The sequence below is a fragment of the Sparus aurata genome, chromosome 2, assembly GCF_900880675.1.
Source record: "Sparus aurata chromosome 2, fSpaAur1.1, whole genome shotgun sequence".
In the NCBI taxonomy this organism is placed as follows: domain Eukaryota; kingdom Metazoa; phylum Chordata; class Actinopteri; order Spariformes; family Sparidae; genus Sparus; species Sparus aurata.
Genome location: NC_044188.1, coordinates 12,241,253 through 12,264,085, shown reverse-complemented (window position 1 = coordinate 12,264,085; position 22,833 = coordinate 12,241,253). Strand labels below are relative to the sequence as shown.

The 22,833-nt window shown below is 47.3% G+C and overlaps 2 protein-coding genes across 2 annotated transcripts; both read right to left on the bottom strand.

Moving 5' to 3' along the window:
• Nucleotides 1-503: 503 nt before the first annotated feature.
• LOC115571126 (extracellular calcium-sensing receptor-like) lies at nucleotides 504-14,507 on the bottom strand. The gene is made up of 8 exons (XM_030400221.1): nucleotides 14,407-14,507; nucleotides 13,824-14,118; nucleotides 13,430-13,719; nucleotides 12,867-13,162; nucleotides 11,424-11,629; nucleotides 11,108-11,329; nucleotides 1,490-1,613; nucleotides 504-1,402 (listed from the first exon to the last, which is right to left on the bottom strand). The coding sequence occupies exons 1-8, from the start codon at nucleotides 14,454-14,456 to the stop codon at nucleotides 504-506; spliced, it is 2,382 nt and encodes a 793-aa protein (XP_030256081.1). The 5' UTR covers nucleotides 14,457-14,507.
• A 681-nt stretch (nucleotides 14,508-15,188) lies between these two features.
• On the bottom strand, nucleotides 15,189-21,780 carry LOC115571104 (extracellular calcium-sensing receptor-like). The gene is made up of 8 exons (XM_030400184.1): nucleotides 21,674-21,780; nucleotides 20,861-21,155; nucleotides 20,474-20,763; nucleotides 19,936-20,231; nucleotides 19,087-19,292; nucleotides 18,749-18,970; nucleotides 16,167-16,290; nucleotides 15,189-16,087 (listed from the first exon to the last, which is right to left on the bottom strand). The coding sequence occupies exons 1-8, from the start codon at nucleotides 21,778-21,780 to the stop codon at nucleotides 15,189-15,191; spliced, it is 2,439 nt and encodes an 812-aa protein (XP_030256044.1).
• Between the last annotated feature and the right edge of the window lie 1,053 nt (nucleotides 21,781-22,833).

The window sequence follows — 22,833 nt, the reverse complement described above, 5'->3', positions numbered from 1 at the left end:
CCTTTGATGTGGTGTGATTCAATCATATTTTAAATAAATCACCAGCACATTTTAAGATAATTAAGACTTTATTGAGCTATTTGAACATTTTTGTGAAAAATGACTAAAAGGATTTTAAAAACACAACGCTGAAATAAAGACAAGCATTTAATGTAAAACATTTTTTTTTTTAAAACCTTCAAATGTAAATATTTGATTCCTTTTACTGAAGACTGTGCTGAATATGCACTGCACTGCACATGCACTGTTTTTAGCATTTTCTACGATAAATGTCCTCCACCTTAGTTTATTGATAACATGCATCTTTTATTCCTAGAAGTAGGTTATCAGTGAACTCCTTGTAATTTCTTTCGATGAGCAAGAGGCATCGCCACAGTATGATCAAAGGGCCAGAATGAGGTGGTTAAAGGGCTACCATTGGCCCACGAGCGACCAGTTGAATATGTATGCTCTAGACTGTATGTTGCCATTTTAACAATTTTAGAACCTCAGATGTCGTTGGATTAATTTTTATTCATTAAATGTTTCTTGGTGTTCTTGTCTGGCTTAAACAATATGATGTAACACTTTGGAGCAAATATACACAGTATTAGTCCAAAACTGGAGGCTAGAATTGCAAATATCTCCACAGCCACAGTAAATTTTCCAGGAGAGCTGACATATGCTGGGATGAAGGTGATCCAGACTGCACAGAATATCAGCATGCTGAAAGTGATCAGCTTGGCTTCATTAAAATTATCAGGCAGTTTTCGGGCGAGGAGAGCTAAGACTAAGCAAAAGACAGCCAGTAGGCCTATGTACCCAAGAACAGCCCAGAACCCAATAGCTGAGCCTAATGCACACTCCAGGATGATTCGCTTCTTGTATATTCTTAGGTTTTTCATAGGAAATGGGGGACTAAGACCCAACCAAATAGTACATATTAAAACTTGAATAAATGTGAACGACACTACAGTCATTCTTTGCTGTGGAGGGCCAAACCATTTCATGACATTACTACCTGGGAGTGTAGCTTTGAAGGCCATTAACACAACTATAGTTTTTCCAAGAACACAAGAGATGCAGAGGACAAAGGTGATCCCAAATGCTGTGTGGCGCAGCCTGCAGGACCAATCAGAAGGTGCTCCAATGAAAGTCAATGAACATAAGAAACAAAGAGTCAGGGAGAAGAGCAGCAAGAAGCTGAGCTCAGAATTGTTGGCCCTGACAATCGGGGATGTTCTGTGATGAAAGAACACAGCTGCTGTTACAATGGCAAGACAGGCACCAGCCCCTGAGAACGCAGCCAGGATGATTCCTAGGACCTCATCAAAGGAAAGAAACTCTACAGGCTTGGGGAGACAAGTGTCTCCATCTGCATTAGGCCAGAATTCCTTGGGGCAAGGGAAACAATCAAGGGAATCTGAAACAAGAAATAAAAAAGGGCTTTTAACAGTAATAATGGTGATGTTGTAAATATGGACTTGGAAAAAAAATAAAATAAACATACCTATAGCATTGCTTATCTCTCCCTCCGGACATGGTATACAATCATAACAGCAGATGGGTTTTCCTTTCTGCAGCATTTTACGAGTTCCTGGAGGACAGCTGTCACTGCACACTGACAAAGGCACCTGGTAGAAAGATAAAAACAGACTCACATATATTCATATGTGAACACCTTGGATCTGTTTAGAACATTTTGTCAAGTTCGATTCATGCTTTCCAGCTCCTTCTGAGGGATCATGAGCCATTCCCAGGCCAGATTAGATCGTATGGTTACGTTGTAACCTTGGTTCTCTGAGTGAAGAGACTATCTCTCCACTCCGTTACATATTCCATATGTACGGGATATGACCCCCGCTGCTTGTCAGGGAACTTGGATATTTCTTTAAGACACACCGGCTTTCCCGGCCACGCCCCATTGCGTAGCTATAAAGCACCTGCGCCGGCGTGTAATCACTGATAGTTTGAGCGAAACGTGTCTCCGAGCGGCCTAGGGGCTGGAGAGATAGTCTCTTCACTCAGAGAACCAAGGTTACAACGTAACCATACGTTCTCTATCGTCTTGAGACTATCTCTCCACTCCGTTACATATTCCATATGTACGGGGTAGATCTTTAAGACACCCCGTGAGGAGACGGTGCAACCCACAATCCCATGTGCAACAAACGAACTATTTACAAATGTACACTATATACAACTCCCCGGAGCAGGCCCTGCAAGTCACTAGGGCCGGCCCTGGGAGGGAAGGGCTGCCGGGGGAGCCCGCAAGCCGCAAGACTGACCCAAAGGGGACAGGCAAGGGCCCCGCAAGACGCAGGGGCCAGCCTGTTCACGGAGCAACCGCTCAATCAGCCCGCAAGACGCAAGGCTGAGGGGGAGACAAAAATGCCTACCATCGGGCCACGCCCAGCACACACTCCCCAAAGGAGGGGCTGGCGGCCACATTCACCCGGTAGAACCTGGTAAAGGTTGACTGGGACGACAACGTGGTGGCGGAGCATATGGAAGCAAGGGAAGCCCCCCGCCACAAGGCCCATGAGGCTGCCACGCCCCGAGTGGAGTGTGCCCTGACCCCTGGTGGAACAGGCGCACCTGACAGTGCATAGGCCTGGCGGATCGTGTCCACAACCCAGTGCGACAGCCTGGATTTTGACAGAGGCCTGCCCAAACGCCCATGGTCGTAACACACAAAAAGCTGGTCGGACTTCCGGACCGCCTGGGTACGACGAATGTACGCTGTCAGGGCCCTGACCGGGCATAGTGTGGACTGGCTCTGCTCAACCTCCTCGCCTGCGCTGGGCGAGGAGAGAGACTGGAGCTCGACCGACTGAGCCAGGTGGAACTCAGTCAGGACCTTAGGCAGGAAGGCAGGGTTGGGGCGGAGAACCACACTCGAGCCGTCTGGGGAAAACCGACAGCAGTCACCATGCACCGACAGGGCATGGAGTTCACTCACCCTTCTGGCCGAGGTGACGGCGAGCAGAAGGGCGGTTTTCATGGAAAGCCATTTGAGGTCAGCACCCCCTAGAGGTTCGAAGGGGGGACGCTGAAGGGCTCCAAGGACGATATCCAAATCCCAGGGGGGAACTGCAGGGCCGTCGGTACGCACCGTGAGTCGCTGGGCCCCTCGAAGGAACTGGGAAATGAGCACGCAGTCCTCCGTACTCAGTGCAACTTCCCCGATGCGCACTGCCTTGATTGCTGCCACCAACCCTCGCAGTGTTACGGCGGCCTTCTGTGCCTCAAGCTGGGACTGCAGGAACCGCAGGATCTCCTGAGCCGAGGCACAATATGGGTCCACCTGGTGAGACACACACCAGGTGGTAAACACCTGCCAACGATATGAATAGGCAGCCCTCATGGAAGGAGCCCGGGCATGCTGGATTGTTGCCACCACGGGCTCCGGCAACCCTAAGGCCAGGAGCCTGTCCCTCTCAGGGGCCAGGCCACCAGCCTGAGCCCCTCTGGAAAGGGGTGGAACAGGGCTCCGTTCGCCTGGGAGAGCAGGTCCCTCCGGTGCGGGAGCTCCTAAGGCAACCCGTCTAGCAGGGGTGGAATCGCTGAGAACCACAGCATATGGGGCCACAGAGGAGCCACCAGTATAAGCCGCACGCGCTCCACCAGAACTCTTCGGAGAAGAGGCTGGAGAAGAGTGAAGGGGGGAAAGGCGTAGAGCAGGACCCGGGGCCACGGGTGCGCCAGAGCGTCCCAACCCATGGGGGGATCGTCGTTCCTCAGGGAGAAAAAGAGCGGGCAATGTGCCGACTCCCTGGACGCAAACAGGTCGACCTCTGCCCTGCCTAGGCGGCGCCATATCTCGGAGACCACCTGAGGGTGGAGTCTCCACTCCCCCGGCTGGGGCCCTCCCCTCGACATGATGTCCGCCGCGGAGTTCAGTGCCCCTGGCACGTGCACGGCTCTGAGCGAGAGGAAGTGTGGGTGCGAGGAGAACCGCCCTCAGCTCTAGGAGGTTTATGTGCTGGCACAGCCACCGGCCGGTCCAGACCCCGTTGACACCACAGCCTTCGTGTACGGCGCCCCACCCTGAGGAGGATGCGTCCGTGTACACCAGCTGGCGATAGATCACTGGACCCAGGGCTCGGCCCAGCTTGATGTTTGCTGGGACCTTCCACCACTGGAGGGCCCGGTGAAGCCTCCGAGAGACCACCACTTTGGTCTTGTGGGATCTCTGAGGGCACAGCCCCAAGCCCAGCAGACATCTCTGCACGGGCCGCATGTGTAGGAGGGCAAGGGGGACCACCTGCACCATGGCTGCCATGAGGCCCATGAGGCGAAGGCAGAGTCCCCAGTTGACCAGAGCCTGCAGCTGGAAGAGGGCGAGGCAAGTCCTGAAAGCCCGCCGCCTCTCGAGGGTCAGAGCAACCGTCGCACTCCTCGAGTCCAGGACCATGCCCAGGAAGGTGGTCACCTGGGAAGGCTCGAGCCTGCTCTTCTTGTAGTTCAGGCGCAGACCTAGGCCCTGAACGTGGTTCAACAGCCGGGCTACGTGGTGGCGACACTGCTCCTCCGAGCCTGCACAGACCAGCCAGTCGTCGAGGTAGTTTAGGATCCTGACCCCTCCCTGCCTCAGGGGGGAGAGGGCCGCATCCATACAGCGAGTGAAGGTCCGTGGTGCTAGAGAAATGCCGAATGGCAGCACCTGGAACTCGTACACCCTGTCTGCAAATCCGAACCGCAGGAACCACCAGTGGCCCCTCCAGATGGGTATCTGGAAATACGCATCTTTGAGGTCTATGGTGGCGAACCAGTCTCCTGCAGTGACTGCCTGCCTCACCCTGGGGACTGTCGTGAACCGGCATCGCAGGGGCCGGAGATACCTGTTGAGCCCCCTGAGGTCTAGAATTGGGCGGAGTCCCCCGTCTCTCTTCGGAGCCAGAAAATAGCGGGAGAAGAACCCGGCCTGGTGATCTCCAGCGGGCACCTCCCTTATAGCCTCCTTCTCCAGGAGGGTGGACAGCTCCGCCTGCAAGACTGCTCTCTGTTGAGGATCGCCCACTGTTGTAAAGGTGGGTGTCCTTGTTACTGGTGGCCGTCGTAGAAACTGGATACGGTATCCGCGGGTCATGGTTGAGACCACCCACGGGTCTGCCCCCAGGGCCGCCCAGGCCGCCCTCCCAACGGCCACCGGGCCCCCAGCCGGGGCCCGTTGGCCGTCAGGAGGGCGGGGGGCGCCTAGAGGAGCCCTGAGCCTTAGCAGGTGGTCCTCTCCCTCTGCCCTGTCGGCGGTACCCGCGCTGCCGGGAAGCCTCCAACTGGAGTCTAAGGTCCCCTTGACCCCATGTTGAGGCTTCTGGTGCCGGCTGAGGCCGAGACAGTCTTGGCCTCCCAGGGCCCGTGGCACGCCTGGCCAGGCCACCTGAGACCTCCTTCGCACAGCGACGGCTCTCCTGAGCCTGCTGTATCAAGGCAGTAGCGTGGGGCCCAAACATTGCGGTGGGTTCCACTGGCACCTTAAGCAGGCAGTCTCTATCCCCCTGCTGAAGCTGGGACTGAGACAGCCACAAGTGGCGCCTGGCCACCCAGAAAGAAGCCAAGGCACAGCCTGCTGCCTCAGCCTGCTCCTTTATCACTGAGGAGAGGCATGAGGAGGCCATCCGCAGCTCCTCGCCTACACTTGTGTCCGCCTGAACTTGATGAGACAAGTCGCGGAGGTAGAGTGACAAAATGGCCCCAGTATTGGCCAACCGAGTCTGCACTGCCATAGCCTTGTGTAGCTTAGCGAGCAGACTATCCATAACCCTGCAGTTCTTGCTAGGGCAGGTGGCATTGCCGAGGATGGAGCTGGAGGGAGAGAATAGTGGAGTGAGGGTTCGGTCCACTGCGGGAAGTAGCCCACAAGCGATCTGGTCCCTATCATGCACGTTGGAGAAACGGCGACATGCCGCAGACCACCTGTGGGTAGCAGCTGGAGACTGGAACTGCTGACACAGCAGCTCTTTAAAGTCAGGTAGGAGGGGCACCTGGGTTGATGCAGGGCGCACCTCCATACCCTCCTCGAACCTAGAAGGTGCGGTCCCAGGGTTCTCAGGGAGGGCAACGCCCAGAACCCTGGAAGCCCTGTTCATCACCTCCTCAAACCGGTGGGCCAACTCCCCTCTTGTCACCTCGCCCACTGTGTGCTGTGCACAAGAGAGGTCATTGTCATCCGAGGAAAAAACGGTTTCCACATCCACGTCCTCCTCCTCGGCTTCTTCTTCCTCCCTGCCTGACCCTGAAGCCGGGGGCGGGAAAGAGCTAAGCGGAGGCCGGACCACCATAGGCTGAAGAGGGGGCAATGGAGCCTGCCAGGCTCCTGGATACTCCCTCCTCCCTTCCGAGGCTGTCGCCATTCTCCCGATTTTCTGTCTCGGCCCCTGGGAGCCTGTACGCTTTGCAGCAAAGAAGCGACAGCGAGCCTCCCTAGTACGTGCAGGCAGGATAAAGCAATCCATGCACGACTGAGGATTTTCCTTAGAGACCAGAGCATGCTCGTGTCCCAAACACAGCACGCAGTTATCATGCCCATCCTCTAGGGGCATGGCCACCCCGCAGCCCACACAGCAATGCCCCTCCTGGTCTGCCATACTGCCAGGGGCCGAAACCGGAAGTGCTTCGCCACTTCCTGTTTATCTGCTAGCCGGCCGCACCGCAGCTCTCTTGCTAGTTATTTGTTTTTTTTTTTGTGTGTGTACTCGTGCCTGCCGCTGAGAGGGCCGTACGCTCACGAGGGGATGGGGGAGAGTGGGAGAGAGACGTTCGCCGCCGAGCGCGTCAGCCCGCAAGCCGCGGGCAATACGCCAGGGAGAGGACGCCCAGAGGCCGGGAGCCAGAGACCTCCGGCTCCCAGACCAGGTGCGCGGTGTTTACCCCACTAGCGCGTCAGCTCACGAGCCGCGAGCAATACGCCGGAGAGGGGACACTGCCAGTACTCAGCGCGTATCCCCCGATCGCGTTAGCTCACGAGCCGCGAGCAATACGCTGGGGAGAGGGAGAGTGCTTGAACTGGGAGAGACGTTCGCCGCCGAGCGCGTCAGCCCGCGAGCCGCGGGCAATACGCCAGGGAGAGGACGCCGCCAAGGCCGGGGGCCGAAGACCTCCGGCTGGCCCAGACCAGGTGCACGATGTGTAATAACCCCACCGAGCGCGTCAGCTCACGAGCCGCGAGCAATACGTCGGGGAGAGGACCTTGGTCCGACACTGTCAGTACTCGGCTCTATCCACCGAGCGCGTCAGCTCACGAACTGCGAGCAATACGCCGGGAAGAACCAACAGCCACCACTGCCGGGAGCCTGAGACCCTCCGGCTTGACCGGGCAGGATGATGGCTCCGCTGAGAGAGGACAGAAAGAGTTCTGCACAGCAATCCAGGGAGGCTGCCAGAGACAGACGCCCCGACTTACTCCGGTAAGCGGATACACAGCTGTACAGTCTCCTCTCCTTCCTTACTTTCCTCTTTTTCTTACTTTCCTTTCTTTGTTTTATGTAGATTGTGTGACACTGCACCCTGACGCACAAGTGGAGATCAAACAATCAGTGATTACACGCCGGCGCAGGTGCTTTATAGCTACGCAATGGGGCGTGGCCGGGCAAGCCGGTGTGTCTTAAAGAAATATCCAAGTGCCCTGACAAGCAGCGGGGGTCATATCCCGTACATATGGAATATGTAACGGAGTGGAGAGATAGTCTCAAGACGATAGAGAAACATAATTCCACCCACAGGCTCTGGGTCTGCCCTATGATCTCCTCCCAGTTGGCCATGCCTTGAAAACATCCAATGGGAGATGCCCAGGAGGCATCCTAACCAGATGCTTGAAACACCTCAGCTTGCTCTACTCCAAGCTCCTCAAGGATGTCTAAGCTCCTCACCCTACCTCTAAGGCTGAGCACAGCCACCCTACGAATGTATCTGCAATCTCGTTCTTTTGGTCATTACCGAGTGTTCGTGACCATAGGTGAGGGTTGAAACATAGATGGACCGGAAAATTGAGAACTTTGCCACACAGTCACTCAAAGGAATTGTCCCACGCAATATCGAAGATGCATCTCACAGCTAATCTCACCTTGCCACCAAGGAGCTTCTTGACAACAATATATGGACGGGTCTTCCCCTGATTCTTCAGACTCTGCCTTTTCTACAGAGGACACATATCTAGCTGGCATCGGTCCACCTCCCGCACTAGCTCTGGCTCCTAGTCCACCAGAGTCAACATTACACATGCAAAGGGCTAGTATGCAAACCAGGGGTCAGGACAGCCAGGTCTCCACCCCGACCTGCTGCCATTCACACACTGCACCCAAACCCATTTCTCTGCCCTACAGGTGGTGAGTCAACATGGGTCAGCTCCATGTTGTTTCTTCAGACTTGAGCCCATCCAGGCTCAATGGCCCTTAGGCCCTGCCACCAGATGTGCGCCCGTGGGCTGCCCTGCCATCATCTGTCATGTAATCACCTCATTCCCCATGAGCTTCACCATCCATTTCCACACCTGGACCTCATTACCATCATCAGTCACTCATTCATAGGCAAGCCCAGGTCTTTTGTTCCTCTCTCACTTTGTCCATGTTGGAGGAGGGCCCTTTCCAATGAGAACAGAAAGGAGGTGTCCTCTCAGCCTTTGCTGAGGAATTTGCAATCTGAGATGGCAAAGGACTCTATCAAAGTATGCCAGTCTCCAGTCAGCTAACTTGCAGCCAGACAGACACCAGCCAGTCAGTTTAGCCTCCTTTGCTTGAAGGTCAGGGAACTTGCAGTTTGCTAGCCACCAGCCTGCTTCAATCAGGTCTGCCAGCTTTAAGTCAGGTAGCCCTCAGCCTGCTTGCCTCTTACCAGCTGCCATCCTCTGGTCAACCTGATCTCCTGAATTTGCTAGCCACTGGGCTGCTAGCCTCCAGTCAGCTGATCTGTCAGCTAGCACAGAACCAGCCAGTGTTCTGTCTGATCACATGTACTGAAGCAAACTTCTCTGAAACCCTCCAGAATAAGTGGAGCTCCTGCCAATGTCCAGCTTCTCTGCTGCTTTGCACCTCTTCCTTGTTACTACCCCATGCTGTGGAGGTTCTGCAGCCCTGTGACCTTGGGCCACTGTTGTCCAGCAACCAAGAGTCTCCGCTGCTCAGTACCATGATCTACACTCTGTTTCTGAGTCGAGGGTTCCTCATGACATCTCTTCTATAATTAGGTTGGTCAATACCTCTCTAGTTATTCACCCATCCAATACCTGTCCATTCCCGGTTCGGCTGACACCTTGTGCAGTCCAGGGGCTCTTCTTGGGTCTGAGTCCAACATCTGCTCAGTTCCTAAGTCCTTATGTCTCTCTTGTTCCTGAATCCGGATTGGCTGATACCAAAATTGTTACAGGTTCTTTGTCATCGACTGGTCAACATTTGCTAACTCTAGTTCCCCATAACTGTTCTTGCCAACACACCTGCTCCTGGTTCCCCGTCAACAGTCAGGCTGACACCTGTTCCTGGTCTCCAGTTAGTAGCCTGGTCAACAACTGTTCCTGCTCTTCCATTGGTGGTCTGGCTGACTCCAGTTCCTGGTACCCCATCAGTGCTCCTGCCAACTCCTGCTTCTGGAGCCCAGTCAGTCCAGCTGACATCTGTTCTGGGTTTCCCATCTGTAATTTGGCTGTCATCTGCTTTTGGTTCCCCATTGACATTCTGACCAAAACCTGCCCCTAATTCTCAATTGGCAGCCTGGTCACAACCTGTTCCTTGTCCCCAGTCAGCAGCCTGACCAAAATGCGTTCTTGGTTCCCTGCCAACAGTACAGCCGGTTCCTACTTATGGTTTCCAGATGGCAGCCCAGCAGACTTTGTTTGCGATTCCCAATTGGTGGCCCAACCAACCACTGGTTTACAGTCTGTGGTGGCACTCAACTCCAACTCCAAAGCCTCAGTTGACTATCCCCACCAACCAGCCGGACCTCCAGGTTAACAGTCCACTGTCTTCGCAGATCTTCGCAGATCTTAATGGTCTCGGGCCTTCTTACCAATCTGACCTGCTTTTACTCTATCAGCCCCTGCGGACCCTGAGGTCCTCTGGCACCGGCCTTTTGACCATACCACAGGTTAGTTCAAAAAAGCACGGGGAGGCGGCTTTCAGTTATTATGTGCCCCGACTGTGGAACAGCCTGCCGGAGCACCTCAGGGTCGTTAAGACTGTTGAGGGTTTTAAAAAGAGGCTCAAGACCCACCTTTTTAACCAGGCTTTTAATTGATTTTTTAATTATTTTTAATTCCTTTTATGCTGTGCTAATCAGAGCACTTGTATCCTTTATCCTTTTTTACTGATTTAATCTCTCACGTTTTTCGCCTCTTTGCTTCTAAATTTTAGTCTCTTGTGTTTTTAGCCTCTATGCTTTTATGTTTTAGTCTCTTGTGTTTTTAGCCGTTATGCTTTTAGGTTTTAGTCCCTTGTGTTTTTAGCCTCTATGCTTTTATGTTTTAGTCCCTCGTGTTTTTAGACTGTCAGTTTTTAATCTCCTGTGTTTCCTCATGGGGGCCTGCCAGACTGGAAGTTGTCTCTGGTCTGGCCGTTGGGGGTGCTGTCCCATGGGCGGTTTCGGCCCGGGTAGCTAGAGGGCTCCGCACCGTGGTGTGGGGCCTCCTGTCTGCCCGGGTTGGGGTGGTCCCTGTGGCGGCACTCTCTGCGGCCTTGGACCGGGATCGCTCTCAGTGTGGTTGGCCCCCCCAAAGGTGGCTTCCTCCACACCTCAGGTCTTGCTGTCCAGCCATGTCTCTAGTGACAGCTAGTGTATGTGTGGGTGTGAGTGTGTGAGTCTGTGTGTCTGTGTGCGTATGTGTGAGTGTGTGTTTGAGTGTGTATGTATTTGTGTATGTCTCTGTGCATGTCTGTGGGGGTGGGAGGGCTGGGTTCTTTTAATTTTCTTCTCTTGATTGTATTTGCTGTTTCTCTTTTCTGAGTTGTTTTTAACCTCTGTAAGGCACTTTGAGCTACTCTTCTGTATAAAAAGCGCCATACAAATAAAGATTGTTTTGATTTGATTTGAGTGGAACTCCTTTATTTTCTCTCCTGTTTTTCACATATTGACAAAATCTGGGAGAATCTGGAAGATCTGAAACATGAAAATGATAGATTATGACTTCTGGTCTACTTACTTGTGTGCTACCCTCCACCCAGGTGAGGTTCTTGTTAATACGAAATTCTTGGCCTTCTGGCAGTGATGAATCATAGTACCCTACTGTCACCATCTCAATGCCGCCACTGTCCCTTTTCTGCCAGTTAACCAGCTCGTATCTGGCCACAGGATCTCCGTTGGCATCAAAGGACACATTATAACCATTTTTGGAAAAATTCACTTTCTTCAGCTGAGTAAAAACCTGAGGATGAAATGAAGTATGACAATTAGGAAATATTTAACTTTAAATTCATGAAAAAAAATACAATACAAAACGAAAAGACACTTTGACTGACCTGTTTGGACTCTATTCTAGTGAGCTTGTCACACTGAGTTTTATACTGTGTATCTTGACACACTGTATTATGAATAGCATGTGCTATCGCATAAACAGCCTTGTACACCGTGTTTGTGACTCGGAGCTGAGATGTGTCAGTGTATGGGTCCTGGAGCGTCTTTATGTCTTCAGTTCCATCACACACACTGTCATCTCTGGCTGCACCTAAAAAGACACAGAGACAGTGAAACATGTTTTTAGCTTTGACATTAATGGTGCATTATCAATATGTGTGTCTTTTCCTTTTTTTTAATTTCTACCACCAAACATGCCCTGCAGAAATGCACACGACTATTCGAATGTCTGTATTTACCTCCTTCAAAAGTTTGATTTGTTACACTGGCTGACACTAGTTTTTCAATGATCTTCAATGACTTCTGGAAAGTAGAAACATTTTATAAATGTTTTTACAGGGACAACAAAACACACAAAGGGTCAACCAGACTGACAATTGAAAGTGGAAAAAGAGAAAAAGATACTTCTGAGCATCAGTCAAATACCATAAGAAATCTCCAATCACTGGATAAATAAACTAAAATTAAAATATATCTGTTCCTCTTTGTTCCAGTGACAAGCGCACAATAATGCTTTTGACAAACTGGAATGAGCCAGGATGTTGCTCAGCAAAGCTTTTTCAAATGGATAGAAATGGATTATTATTTTAGGGTTTTCACTATTGAAATTGGATTTGGAATTTCATATGAACAAACTATGGTTTGAGTAATCCCAGCCTAAACCCATTGAACCCTACTGAATAGTCTGTAGATGCCTTCCCACTCCCACATGGAAACAAAAGAATAATGGATTGGTGTGTATTATGTATTGTTCTTGATATTGTTGACTTATTTACATTACATTTCAAATTATCATATTCCATACATATATATATATATATATATATATATATATATATATATATATATATATATATATATATATATATTCTATGATATACCACACTGTTTCTGTGATGTGTGATGTCATTCGTAAAAGACAAAAAATCTTTACAACTTTCAATTAATGACAAACTTTACTTTTTTAAGGTTTATGTGTGTTAAAGACATTATCTGAACATTTTTAGTATATTTATTGTCTTTATTTTGCTCCATGGCATGGACCCATCCTAATAATGGGTGCATTTGATTCATGTAATAAGAGTTGCCATTTAATAATCTCAGAGAGCAGAGGCCCTAAGCTTGACCTGGAATTCACAGAGATGCATCTCATGTCTGTTCAATATCAAAATCTCCAATGGGATGGATTCAATCATCAAGGTGTTAGAGCAGCTGATGACTATTTACCACAGGATGCCTCACTCCGACAGACATTAAGCAAAACAACACAACCACAAGGGCTCCATTATGAATTTCTGCTATGTTAAAAATCAACACAACTTTCTCACTTTTTCCCATCCTGCAGTTGAACGCATCCTCCCAGAACTCAGTAAGCAATGGAGAGGAAGCCACTTTAGTGGCTGATAGATCCAGCAAGAATTCTCTCAGACCTGGGATGACAGATTTCTGAATGCCAAATCCAATGGCTCCGGCACAGAAGCTGAACTTTAGCATGTCCTGGTTGGTTACCCAGGCCTCACTGCCTATCCACTGGCGAGGTGGAGAAGGCTTGAGCGACAGCTCTTCCAGCAGGAGCTTTAATTCTGCAGAGGCTGTAAATGCCACAATAACCACAGCTGTTGACCTGCAGGGACATTATAGTAGACCAATACAAGTATCAAGGAAAAATGAGAGAGAAGCTACTTTTTGGTCTTGATTAAAATGTATTGCACTCTTTATTTCTGTTTCTAACATTGATTATACTTAAGTGACTTCTTATTTTCCAAGATATAAATCATGCGTCTTTTTCATTTTAAATTAAAGTTGTTTGGGTTTTTTGTGTGCAGAAGCTTGGTATCAGCACAGAAAAAAATAATAATAATAAGAACAGCACAATCATTGATTGAGAAACCTGCGGATAACATCAGCTACTCTCTGGATCCTGCTATGTGGGTGGGCCCGATGGAAAGATTCAGAATATTCCACACAGATCCCCTCCTTCTGTGCTGCATCAAGGAAAGAGGCCATACCATTATTGCCATAGTCTGTATCTGACCGGACAGCACCTATCCAAGTCCAACCAAAGTGTTTCACCAGCTTGGCCAGTGCGTCAGCCTGGAACTGGTCACTGGGTATTGTTCTGAAGAAACTCGGAAACTGCTGCTTATCAGACAGGCATGCACAAGTGGCAAAGTGGCTCACCTAAAGGAATTCAGCATTGTAATTATTTAACAGGACAGAAAAAATAATCAGTGCCGGCCTACACTGAAGACATAGTTGTCAGAAATGTAGTCTGTTATATTTACTTGAGGAATGTTAAAGGACCCGATGATGCGCGACATGCTGATGGATGGCGTTGATCCAGACTCACCAACAATAGCCTTCACCATACCAGATTGTGAGCAATTGGCACCCGTGTAAAACACAGGGTCTAGGCTGTTTGTAAGCTGGAATGTCACATGCATCATCACGGGCACTGAGGTGCATGAGTCATGGATCTGATAACCGAGTTTGATGCCTGGCAGCAGCTCTGTGCTGTTGTTAATTTCCTCAATGGTGAAGACCATGGCACGCGCAAAACGCAGTTCACGAGAGTCAATGCTGCACACAGACAATCATGTCACTGTCCAACTCCAAATGTGATGATCACAAATCACAGGTTTGACAGAAAACATACAATTGCAGTCATATAACTGAACAGCACTACATCTGTTTTGCTGAATTTACCTCACAGAATTATCTGAGCAGCAAAATTCAAAACATCATATGAGAAGAAATCAGTTCATAGTGCACATATTTAAACATATTCAGCTAAATCAAAAAAGTACATTTTCTTTCATGCTGTAAGTTTTTCAAAAGCTTTGCAGCATGATTATCCATCTTACTGACCTTCCTGTGCACTTTTGTGACTCAGGCATGGTGGTGTAGTTATGCATCATTGTCTGTTTGTAGTGGTGTATGGAGAAAACACCCCCTATAATGAAGTCACCATCCAATGAGAACACAGGTAGACGAGTGGTACCCTGGAGTTTACATTTCACAGATGATGCCTTAGCACCAGTCTTTTCAGCTGTAAGCCCAGCACTTAGCTTCAGAGCTGAGTTCAGCTGACACAAACTCAGTGACAGGATCAGGCCAATAAGGAGAGCTGAGATCTCCATCCCTGAAGTGTCTGCATGTGAGCATATTGTGTGTGTGTGTGTGTCTTTGCGCTGAATTTAAAAGATTTTCAGACAAAGGCGTCCCTCCTACTGTGCATCACTTACTATTCATCAGGGAGAGTACAGCATTAGATGTTGGTCTTTCATGAATTGCTATGAAACATTGTAAACACTAGCTAATGTCCTTATTTTGTTCTAACTGCAACCCATCATTGCTTTGTTTTAGCTCATACTAAAATTAAGCCCCAAAAATGCATCTTTCATATACTGCAAATAATTTCAAAAACTCGACACAGAAATCAGTATCACACTGTTTATGAATATATATTTTAGTTACTGAACAAATGAAAAAAAAATATTAAAAGAACATTCCAAATGACATCTCAGTTAAGAGAAATGTAAATACAAATATTTTAATTAACTAAATGAAGGCAGCGTTAAATATATAAAGCTGAAGCTCTATACTCTGTGTTCCATTTAAAAAATGTCCAAACCTCAGACGTCTAAGGATTAATTTTTGTTCATTAAATGTTTCTTTGTGTTCTTCTCTGGCTTAAACAATATGATGTAACACTTTGGAGCAAATATACACAGTATCAGTCCAAAACTGGAGGCTAGAATTGCAAATATCTCCACAGCCACAGTAAATTTTCCAGGAGAGCTGACATACGCTGGGATAAAGGTGATCCACACTGCACAGAATATCAGCATGCTGAAGGTGATCAGCTTGGCTTCATTAAAATGATCAGGTAGTTTCCGAGCTAGGACAGCTAATGCGAAGCAAAAGAGAGCCAGTAGACCTATGTACCCGAGAACAACCCAGAACCCAATAGCTGAGCCTAGCGCACACTCCAGGATGATTCTGTCCTTATATATAGTCAGGTTTTTCATTGGAAAGGGGGGACTAAGACCCAACCAAATAGTACATATTAAAACTTGAATAAATGTGAAGGACACTACAGTCATCCTTTGCTGTGGAGGACCAAACCATTTCATGACATTACTACCTGGGAGTGTAGCTCTGAAGGCCATTAGCACGACTATTGTTTTTCCAAGAACACAGGAGATGCAGAGGACGAAGGTGATCCCAAAAGCTGTGTGCCGCAGCCTGCAGGACCAATCAGAGGGTGCTCCAATGAAAGTCAATGAACATAAGAAACATAAAGTCAGGGAGAAGAGCAGCAGGAAGCTCAGCTCAGAGTTGTTGGCCCTGACAATTGGGGATGTCCTGTGATGAAAGAATACAGCCGCTGTTATGATGGCAAGACAGGCACCAACAACTGAGAATGCAGCCATGATGATTCCTAGGACCTCGTCAAAGGACAGAAACTCTACAGGCTTGGAGAAACAAGTGTCTCTCTCTGCATTAGGCCAGAACTCCTGGGGACAAGGGAAACAATCAGGGGAATCTGAAAAAATTAATCAAAAAGGGCTTTTAGTAATAACTCAGTTGGTGTTGTAGATATAAATGAGAAGAAAAAAAAATACCTGTGGTATTGCTTATCTCCCCCTCAGGACATGGTAAGCAATCATAACAGCAGATGGGTTTTCCTTTCTGCAGCACTTTACGAGTTCCTGGAGGACAGCTGTCACTGCACACTGACACAGGCACCTGGTACATAAGATTATTGACAAACTTAAAGGTCCCATATTATACTGTTTTTCATCAATTTCACACAGCTGTCAGAGGTCCAACAACACTCTATTCGAAATGCATTGCCCCAAACCCATCTGTGCTCCTGAATTTCAGTTCTCTAAAAGTCGCTCAAGTGAGCTCTCCTGAGCTCTCCTGAGCTCTAACGAGAGCAGGCTGTTTCTGTGCCTGCACCTTTAAAGGCTAATGAGCTCCATCTGTCAATGCCTGCCTTGCCTGCTACACGCTCCTCTCAGGGAGAGGATGCCGCTTGCGCTAGCGGTAGCATGCGCTAATGTTTTATGGTGGATGTAACGCTATGGCTGTCGTTCAACCATACCGGTTTGACCCAGAATCGGACCCAGAAGGAGAGGCTCCTGAAGAAGTACAGACTCTGCAGCTGCAGCAGGACGTTTCAGAATGGTTAGGGTGTCTGAATAATGTTAGTTTGTTCTATGTGTTGTTACAGTTACTACCATGTAGCTAATGGCTACGAGCTAGCGAAAGCTGTGTTTGTCTCCAACACAATCTCTAAACTCTTGGACACTGTTCGCATCATCTCTGTCTCCAGTCTGCACATGTTTCCAGACTTGTTACTGTGACAACCAAGCTCCCTCATAATATTATTAACATTAGACTCGCTTCAAGCGCCATTGCATAGCAGACCGAAGCGGAGTTAACTAGTTAGCCAATTTCCAGCTGACTTCACCATACTCGTAGGCAAAATGTGGCGACACTTACCTGTGGCTCGGGTGCAGTTGCTGGGTCCCGTATGGGTGGGACTGATCCTTTTACGAGGGTCAGTGTCGAGGCAAAGCCAGCTTTGTACTGACTCTCGTTACTGAAGCAGTCCGATGTGAAGTGGTTAGCACACATATACAAGCTAACACGAACCGCAGCCATTTTTGTCATTAAAAATCATCTCCTGTTCTTCTGTAGCTGGGACAGAATAAAGGCACTGGTGTTGATTTTTACAACCAACAACAGAGCAAGTTGCATGTCTAACTCTGAGCGATGACATTGCGAAACACTGCTGTCTTACTGCTGGACACACCGAACTTCACCCTGAGGATGAACGCCCCCCTCTCGGATATCGGAAAATGACTCCTTTTGTTACGTTACGAAAGGAGCTGATTCTGAACAGCCTGTAGGAGCGCCGTTTTACCAGTGGGTGGGCTGCATAGACCATGCAGGAATTGTTTGCTTTCCTCATTCTGGGAGTTGGCAGGCTCAGGGAGGACTATTATATATGTAGAGACCAGAGAAAACGTGTTTTTCATAATATGGGACCTTTTAAATGTATTTTGGGGTGCTAGGTAGATTTTAAGGCTTAAAGTCTTAAAACAATATTCATGTTCCAGTATGTGTTTTGTAAGTGTTCTTGGTACCATTGTTCTTCTTGATTATACTTTTACACTCATAGAATTAAACGTTGAACTGAAGACATTTCAAATCTGAAAGGTCAAAGGTCAATTTCACTGTTGGCTCTGCAGACTCTCTGCTTCCTGACCCTTTCGGAGACCAGGATCACCCCAGAAAACACTGCCACTCATGTTGGCCTCTAAACTGCCTACTCATTTTCACAAATGAACTTGTCTTCTCACCTCCCCCACTTTGTCCTACCAGGTCCTTCCCCTGGACCACCTACCCAGATCTGCATTTGAATGTCACCTTTCCTTTCAAGCTCACATTGTGGTGATCTATTGCCCTCCTGGTCCTCTCTGTGACTTCTTTGATGCGATAGATGCCTTCTTAAGCTGCTTCCCCTGACGATGGCACACCACTCGTTGTCCTGGGTGACTTCAACATCCACCCAGAGAAGCTGCACTCATCTGAATTAATCGACTTCTTCTTCACATTTGACCTCACACTCTCCCCCCTCTCGACCCACCGGTAACCAACTTGACCTTGTCTTCACATGGTCCCGTAGTACCTCGGCACTCTCCGTTACCCTGCTCATTGCGTCCACCCATCACGCTGTCGCTCTCTCTCTCTCTGTCTCTCACTCCCCTTGAAGTCCACCACCACCCTCGCCCCTACACCTCCCACAGTTAGAACCCACTGCAATCTGAAATCCCTCTCTCCCTCCGCTCTCTCAACTGTTCTTTGCTAACTACCATCCACAGATCAATTCTTTCTAATGTCCACTGAGGAAGCTTGCTACACTATGTAATCCTCCCTCTCCTCCTCTTTAGAAGCTCTCTGTCCCCTCATCTCCAAACCAGCACCAAACCAACCAATTGTCCTCCTATTTTTCACAAAACCATCTCCTTGATCCTAATCAGTCAGGCTTCAGGACTGCTCACTCCACAGAGACGTCTCTCCTCACGGTGACTGAGTCACTAGGTGTCTTGTAGGCAAATTGGAGCAGAGTAAAAGGAACCAAAAACACATATCTTTACTGTTTTGTACACTAAATTTTAATTGAGGTCCTCACCTGTGTGCCACCCTGCAACCAGGTAAGGTTTTTGCTGATGTGGAACTCCTGACCCTCCGGCAGTGATGCATCATAGTGCCCTACTGTCACCATCTCAATGCTGCCACTCTCACTTTTTTGCCAGTTAACCAGCTCATATTTGGCCACAGGATCCCCGTTAGCATCAAATGACACATCATAACCATTTCTGGAAAACTTCACTTCCTTCAGCTGAGTAAGAACCTGTGAGGATGAAGAAGAGAAAATATGTCAAATCAATTGAGTCATTTATAGTTTTCTTTTATAACATTATAGTGAAAAGGGGGCATTGGACTGTTGACCTATTCAATTCTACTTACCTGTTTGGACTCTATCCTGGTGAATTTGTCACACTGAGTTGTAGAATTTGTGTCCTGACACACTGCATTATGAATGGCATGTGCTATTGCATAAACAGCCTTGTAAACCATGTTAGTGATTCGGAGCTGAGATGTGTCAGCATACGGGCTGTTGAGTGTCTGAATGTCTTCAGTTCCATCACACACTCTCTCATCTATGGTTGCACCTAAAATGAACAACGATAGAGGAACTCTATGTTTTTGACATAACATAATAATTCTTTCTAATACTATTATTCTTTTTGAAATATTTTTGTTGTATTTAGATTGATAAGAGTGTCTTGATACTCACTTATCTTTATGGTTCACATTCATTATAAAACATACTTATTTTAAAGACAGTTACCAAGAAACACCTTGATCTATTTCCAGATGATCAGACACATTCAAAAAAGACAGAAATGTCCACAACTTTTCCCTTAATTACATTCTGACTTCATCTGTTATAACATGTCTAACATACGTACATTTTATGAAGACACTGTTAGTTTTACTGCCAAATTATATTTATACAAATTTAGCTTGGTGGACTGGAGAATGCGTGCTTGTGTTCAGGGCTACAGTGTTGATATTTTGAAACCACTGAAGCCAAAAGTTGACCTGAAATCATTAAGTGAGATTATTTACAGGAATACACCTTAAGTCCACGTCTTTGTTCAGTATTAATAGATTTCCTTCTCAGTAGTCTGTAATCTGGGGTTTGATCTTGACTTTTAAGAAGCTCCATTTGGAATGACAACATGAAAACACAACAACAAGAACTCAACTATGAATGTCATTTTTGTTTAAAAATCTGATCAACTTTCTCACTTTTTCCAAAGCTGCAGTTGAACACATCCTCCCAGAACTCAGTAAGCACCGGAGAGGCAGCCACTTTAGAGGGAGAAAGATCCAGCAAGAATTCTCTCAGACCTGGGATGACAGCTTTCTCAATGCCAAATCCAATGGCTCCAGCACAGAAACTGAAGCTCAGCAATTTTGGGTCAGTTACCCAGGACTCACTGCCTATCCACTGGCGAGGTGGAGAGGGCTGAAGCGACAGCTCCTGCAGCAGAAGTCTCATTTCTGTTGAGGCTGCAAATGCCACAATAACCACAGCAGTTGACCTGGGGAAACATCATAGTGCATTATATTTTTACCAATTTTTACACAAAACAACGTGAGAGATACAGCAGTTTGTAGTTTGTGGATGTTCAGTACAGGTCTGACATTTGTTCACATGATTATAAATAAAATAAAAAGAAAGAAAAGTCATGAAAAAAGTATTATATATATATAAATTAATAAAATCAGTAATAATCAGATCAGGGTCAGCGTAGGTTACATAAGCAATCACAAATCTAGAAACCTGCAGATAACTTTAGCTACTCTCTGGATGCTGCTACGCCGGTGGGTCCGATGGAAAGATTCAGAGTATTCCACACAGATCCCCTCCTTCTGTGCTGCGTCCAGGAAAGAGGCCATGCCATTATTGCCATAGTCTGAATCTGACCGGACAGCACCTATCCAAGTCCAGCCAAAGTGTTTTATCAGCTTGGCCAGTGCATCAGCCTGGAACTGGTCACTGGGGATTGTTCTGAAGAAACTTGGAAACTGCTGCTTATCAGACAGGCATGCACAAGTGGCAAAGTGGCTCACCTAAAGATTTTAGCAAAAGATTAAATCGGGTGTACAACAAATCAACACTGGCTATTAGTTTATTACACGCAGTTTGCCGTAAATTAAAAATATTTACTTGAGGAATGTTAAAGGACCCGATGATGCGTGACATACTGATGGATCGGGTGGATGAAGACTCACCAACAATAGCCATCACCTTATGGGAGTGCGAGCAGTTGTCACCAGTGTAAATCACAGGGTCCAGGCTGTTTAAAAGCTGAAATGTCACATGTACCGACAGGGGCACTGATCCACATGAGTCATGAATCAGATAACCAAGTTTGATGCCTGGCAGCAGCTCTGTGCTGTTGTTAATCTCCTCAATGGCAAAGACCATTGCGCGTGAGAGGCGCAGTTTACGGGAGTCAATTCTGCACACAGAAAAATCATGTCACTGTTGAATTTGATTAGTACATGATGAGGACACACAATAACCAAGAGCACCATTTCATAATACTGGAAAAAAGTCAGAGCTGCACGGAATTTGTGAATCAAATATACACCATAGTCATCTCACCAGGAAAATTCAAACACAAAATTAGAAGTTTGTCAAATTCATGCACTGATAATTTAAAGTTTAATCATTTTTTAAAATGTTGATAAAATGGAAATTCTATGCTTAAGTTTCCAGTACTACAGCTGAGCTACATCATACGTCATACATTTACACGTCTAACATTCCTGTATCCAAAACAAAAGAATAGATGTTGGTCCAATATTCACATGTATTTTCATGAGTTATCTTCAGTCTAAACCACTTTTCCCCTATGTTTATTTATTGTTTCTTTAAGTTCTTGACACAAAGGCTTTGCAACATGTTTGTAAACACATCATTCACACCAATAATTCTGTGCAACATTCTCATATCCACTACAACCATCTTACTAACCTCCCTGTGCACCTTTGTGGCCCAGGCAGTGTGATGTAGTTATGCATCACTGTGCGTTTGTAGGTGTGTATAGAGAAAACACCCCCAATAGCATAGTCACCATCCATTGAGAATACAGGTAGACGAGTGGTACCCTGGAGTTTACATTTCACAGACGAGGCCTCAGTGCTGACCCCAGCACCAGTCTTTTCCTCTGTAAGCCCAGCACTTAGTTCCAGAGCTGAGTTCAATTCACACAAACACAGAAACAGAACCAGACCAAAAAAGAGAGCTGAAATCTCCATCATCAAGTGTCCGTATGAAGACATACTGCATGTTATCATTGGTTTATATAGATATTAAGACAACAGCTTCCCTCCTTCTACTGCACATCAGCCAGCTATACAGAGGTAGAGATGCAACGTCTTTTCCCAGTGGTCTTTGATTAACTCCTGAATTATAGTACATGTTTTTTTGACCCAGGATTATGAATTAATTCCAAATCTATACAAAATTTTGACCATGACTGCTTTATATATACACTCCTGATCAAATTTTTTTTAAGACCAGTTGAAAAATTGCAAGAATTACATTTTGCACTGTTGGATCTTAAAAAGGTTCTAAGTAGAGTTTCAAAATGCAAAAAGAAGAAATGGGAGTGACACAAAAAAAAATTTGAGTAAGCAATTTATTGAAAACAACTATTAAACTGAAATAGGCTGTTCATCAGCTGATCAAAAGTCTAAGACCACAGCCTTTAAAAGCCAAAATCTGCGCAAAAATGTGGATTCAATGTCATTTTCTGTCAGGCATTCACACTGTCATGACCTCCTTGGAAGTTGCTGCTGCTGAGGATAAATTCATCCGAGTCACCAACCTCAGAAATCGCAAGTTAACAGCGTCCCAGATGAATGCCACACAGAGTTCTAGTAGCAGACACATGTCTACATCAACTGTTGAGAGGAGACTGCGCGAATCAGGCCTTTGCTGCTACAAAAAAACACTACTAAGGAAAAGCAACAAGCAAAAGAGATTTGTTTGGGCTTAGAAACACAAGGAATGGACATTAGACCAGTGGAAATTTGTGCTTTGGTCTGATGAGTCCAAATTTGAGATCTTTGGTTCCTCCCACCATGTCTTGCTGCAACGCAGAAAAGGTGAACGGATGGTCTCTACATGCA

Bases quoted from the DNA above. Each gene is read 5' to 3' on its own strand.
- LOC115571126 (XM_030400221.1), bottom strand. From the start codon at position 14,456: ATGATGCATAACTACACCACCATGCCTGAGTCACAAAAGTGCACAGGA. The intron at 11,630-12,866 runs GTGAGAAAGTTG...GTGTCTTTTTAG, and splicing joins CAACTGCAGGATGGGAAAAA to GTGCAGCCAGAGATGACAGT. The intron at 11,330-11,423 runs GTCAGTCAAAGT...TTTCATCCTCAG, and splicing joins CTAGAATAGAGTCCAAACAG to GTTTTTACTCAGCTGAAGAA.
- LOC115571104 (XM_030400184.1), bottom strand. From the start codon at position 21,780: ATGGATGGTGACTATGCTATTGGGGGTGTTTTCTCTATACACACCTAC. The intron at 20,232-20,473 runs GTTTCTAGATTT...ATGTTTCCCCAG, and splicing joins GTAGCTAAAGTTATCTGCAG to GTCAACTGCTGTGGTTATTG. The intron at 18,971-19,086 runs GTAAGTAGAATT...TCATCCTCACAG, and splicing joins CCAGGATAGAGTCCAAACAG to GTTCTTACTCAGCTGAAGGA.